The sequence below is a fragment of the Mizuhopecten yessoensis genome, unplaced genomic scaffold (assembly GCF_002113885.1).
Source record: "Mizuhopecten yessoensis strain PY_sf001 unplaced genomic scaffold, ASM211388v2 scaffold716361, whole genome shotgun sequence".
NCBI classification, from domain to species: Eukaryota; Metazoa; Mollusca; class Bivalvia; order Pectinida; family Pectinidae; genus Mizuhopecten; species Mizuhopecten yessoensis.
In genome coordinates, this window is record NW_018480078.1 from 2,248,718 (window position 1) to 2,252,124 (window position 3,407).

Genomic DNA, 3,407 nt, shown 5'->3' on the forward strand with positions numbered 1-3,407 from the left:
GTATAACTGAAACATTATTGTTATTAAACTGCCTGAACGTTGTCTCTTCACGTGGAGTTATCTTCCTTATACTGAGTCCCTTACTTGTTTAATGTGTACTGTTGAGATATATGAAAGTAAATCGTGTTGTTATTTTCAAATCTAAATAAGAATGTGAACTAGTATGTTAAATATATATTAATTGACAAAAAAAATGTAATAAATAACAAAACTATTTATCTACATAAAAAGAAAATGAAACAAAAAATAATAATTTAATAAAAATGGAAAACATGACCCTTGATGAAAAAAGTCAGCTAGTTATAAATAAGTTGATAGTTCAAATGTTAAATGTTATTTAAGAATTAATATTCTTATAATTTAAGAATTAAAATGTATATCAGTTTTTGTAAATTCCTCCGGAGATTGGTATGTGACGGATCTCCAAAACATCAATTCTTCTTCTTTGACACACCCTCTCCCTTTTTTGCCCTTCTGTAAAACAACGGACCAACGTTCATCAATAATTCACTCTTTACAAATTGAACTTTTTTTTTATAGTAACATGTGTTAACATAGACAAAAACACATTAGCGATTACGTTATACATTTCATAAATTATCTCTTTTTGTGAAATGCAGTGTTATTTCTCTTATTGAAGTAAAAAAGAATCCATCAAAAGCACAAATTAACAAAGATCAACTACTCTACTTACAGTGTTGGCCTCAGAAATCTGTAAGAAAAAAAAACTACAAGTTCTACACACCTCTTCTTGGCTATAAAATGCTTAAAAGTTTATTCTTAAAAGTTTCAAAACATTCAATTGAGTGTAGTTTATCATTCCATGCAATATATATTCGTTAGTTCGAACAATTTGGGTTGGTACCAGCTAATTAAGATTATCCTTACGATCTTCAGCGTCCTTGATCTCGTTACACACTGTTCTCTGAATTATATCTAATTGAATATTTAATTTTAACAAAGAAATATAATGTAATTCTACTTACGGATTTCTGGATGGCGGGGAACTTCTAAAAAAACATATTTTGTATTATAAATAACGAGATTACGACGGGTTGAGGATGTATTCAAATAGGACATCGTCAATATTGATTGATATCAGTATATTAATTTTTAACGGCTTAATTATTGATTGCCTCTGATATTTGGTTTAACGATGACTTTGGTAATAATGAGTATTGCGATGATTGTTAATCACACGGATATTGACATATCGAGGGATTTATCAAATATTGTTATATTTATCAATTATAGAATATTTCTCTCCTCTTTTTTATTATATATTTTAATATCGTTGTATCTGTCGTAATATGATACAAGAAAATAGGAGCTTGATTTACCTGTCAGCTTGACATCTGTCTGAGTGTTCCTGATTCAGGTTTCTGCGGAAGTTATCACATTTTTCGACCCTGTTATTTGAGGTTTTGAGGGGAAGAATGTCTTTTTTCATTTCGTTAAACATTGCAACATAATCCTTTCTTGCCTGTGCTAAATCATCCTGCAATTTATCTCTCTCTTCTTCCAACAGATCAATTTTTTCCCAAGCATTTGTGACGTCATCATTCACTTTTGCACGTTCCTGTTGTAATGTGTTCTCCAATGTTCTAATTTTGGATTCCAGCTGTTTTATTTTGGTCTCGCATTCTTTGTGATTATCATCTTTTTGCTTAATTTTAGAAATTTGTTTTTTCATGTCCTCTTGCTTCTTTGATATCTGCGTATAATGTTTTGTCATCTCTAACGTTTGCTTTTCAAGTTGCTCCTTTAATACCTGCTCCTGTTCTTCTGCCATCTTTAACTGGTGCTTTTCCATTTGCATCATTAATGTCTGCATCTGTTCTTCTGTGAACTGTGACTGATTCTTTTCAATACGCTTCATGGCTCTCTGAACCAGTTTTTCCTCCATTTCTGATTGTTGCATTGCACTTTCAGAAAATGTTTCTTTTTCTTGTTGAAGAGTGTCAGAATGGTCCCGATATGTTACCTGGTTAGGTCCATAAATAAATACAGGAAAATATAAAAGTAACATGAGTAATACAAAAGTCGTTATGAAACTTCAATGATCAATTTTACAAGTACTATATGAAAATAAACGAAATGATAAATAAGTCAAATGTGAATTATCATTGGCATCTTCTTATCGCATTTAATAACAAATCATATTAAGTATATTTATAGTAACTTACCTCGGACGCTTCTTTGACTGCATCTGTATTGAAGAATAATAGATAATGTTGCAACCTGCATTGATCCAAGCTTTTAAATTAGATTATATTTTAGATATTTTATAGTGCAAATAATTTGTACACATATTGTTTTTAATTACAAATATTGTATTACATACCAATTCGTAAAATGCAGTTAGTTGAAAAAAATGTCATATAAGAAAATTATCGGTTTATGTTCGTTTCGATGGTAAATGCGTATCAAATCTCAATATATTTAACCCCGAAAAATTGTTTAATCTTTCTATTCCCAAAAATTTACCTTTTCGAAGTTTTTGGGCTATAAAGTCGTATCCTTTTACGTCCAGTATCTTGATAAAAGCATCCAGGTAAGGTTGTGGTTTTTCAATCACTTGATAAAGGAGAGCTTCTGTTTGGCGAGTTTTTGTTCCTATTTCTCTCAATTCTCTGCTTTTTTCAATAGATATGAGATCTTGTTCAATCATCTTGCCAAGAATATCATTGATGTCTATCTTCAGCAGCGTCGTCCAATTCCTTTTCATTGTTGATTCTGTGATATTAACTTTATTCTGCTCTTTACTTGACATTTTTGCAGTTTAGAATGGGTTTCAACACAGATTGCTGTTTAATGTAGATTTCTAACCAGCTGAAATGAAACGAAACCAATTTTTTTTTAAAAACATTCTCGTACCATTATATCAATTCGGCAAATGTCTTTTTTGGTCCGTGGTTGTAAAATGAAGTGTGTGATAAGTTTTAGTATAAAGTTTTGGTAAACCATTCACAAAACTCAAGTATTTCAATCCCAAAAGATAATTCAGACGTATATGTAACATGATTTACAGACCGTATCGGTCAATACGTATGTGTTAATACGGTCCCTGATTGCTTACGTACAAACACACACCTCAAGAAATGGAAAATAAATGTGAACGTATCATATGAAGTTTCTAACACAGCTTGAGATTTCCTGAAATAGTGCTAATGATGAATATTAAACATACCTTTATTATATTATTGTTTAAACGCTTTATAGCATCACATTGACCTTAGACATTTAAAAATATATGTGTGGAGACCCGTATTAACATTTACGAGAATCACACAATGGTTATGCATTGTTCCCGCTCAGAATATGATTTGTTTCCGGATGTTTCATATAATGTGTGTATAATGTGAGCGATACTTGTACTTCCTCTTCACCAAAACACATACACGGAT

At 30.9% G+C, this 3,407-nt stretch overlaps 1 protein-coding gene across 1 annotated transcript; it reads right to left on the bottom strand.

Moving 5' to 3' along the window:
* Positions 1-431: 431 nt before the first annotated feature.
* Positions 432-2,773, bottom strand: LOC110443843 (differentially expressed in FDCP 6 homolog). Its single transcript, XM_021488267.1, has 4 exons — positions 2,488-2,773; positions 2,187-2,209; positions 1,341-1,984; positions 432-474 (listed from the first exon to the last, which is right to left on the bottom strand). The coding sequence occupies exons 1-4, from the start codon at positions 2,771-2,773 to the stop codon at positions 432-434; spliced, it is 996 nt and encodes a 331-aa protein (XP_021343942.1).
* Between the last annotated feature and the right edge of the window lie 634 nt (positions 2,774-3,407).

What these genes read in the sequence shown, in the direction of transcription:
- LOC110443843 (XM_021488267.1), bottom strand. Translation starts at nt 2,773, where the DNA reads ATGTCAAGTAAAGAGCAGAATAAAGTTAATATCACAGAATCAACAATG. An exon ending in AGCCCAAAAACTTCGAAAAG is followed by an intron (nt 2,210 to 2,487) that starts GTAAATTTTTGG and finishes TCTTCAATACAG; the next exon opens with ATGCAGTCAAAGAAGCGTCC. An exon ending in GACAGATGTCAAGCTGACAG is followed by an intron (nt 475 to 1,340) that starts GTAAATCAAGCT and finishes GTTGTTTTACAG; the next exon opens with AAGGGCAAAAAAGGGAGAGG.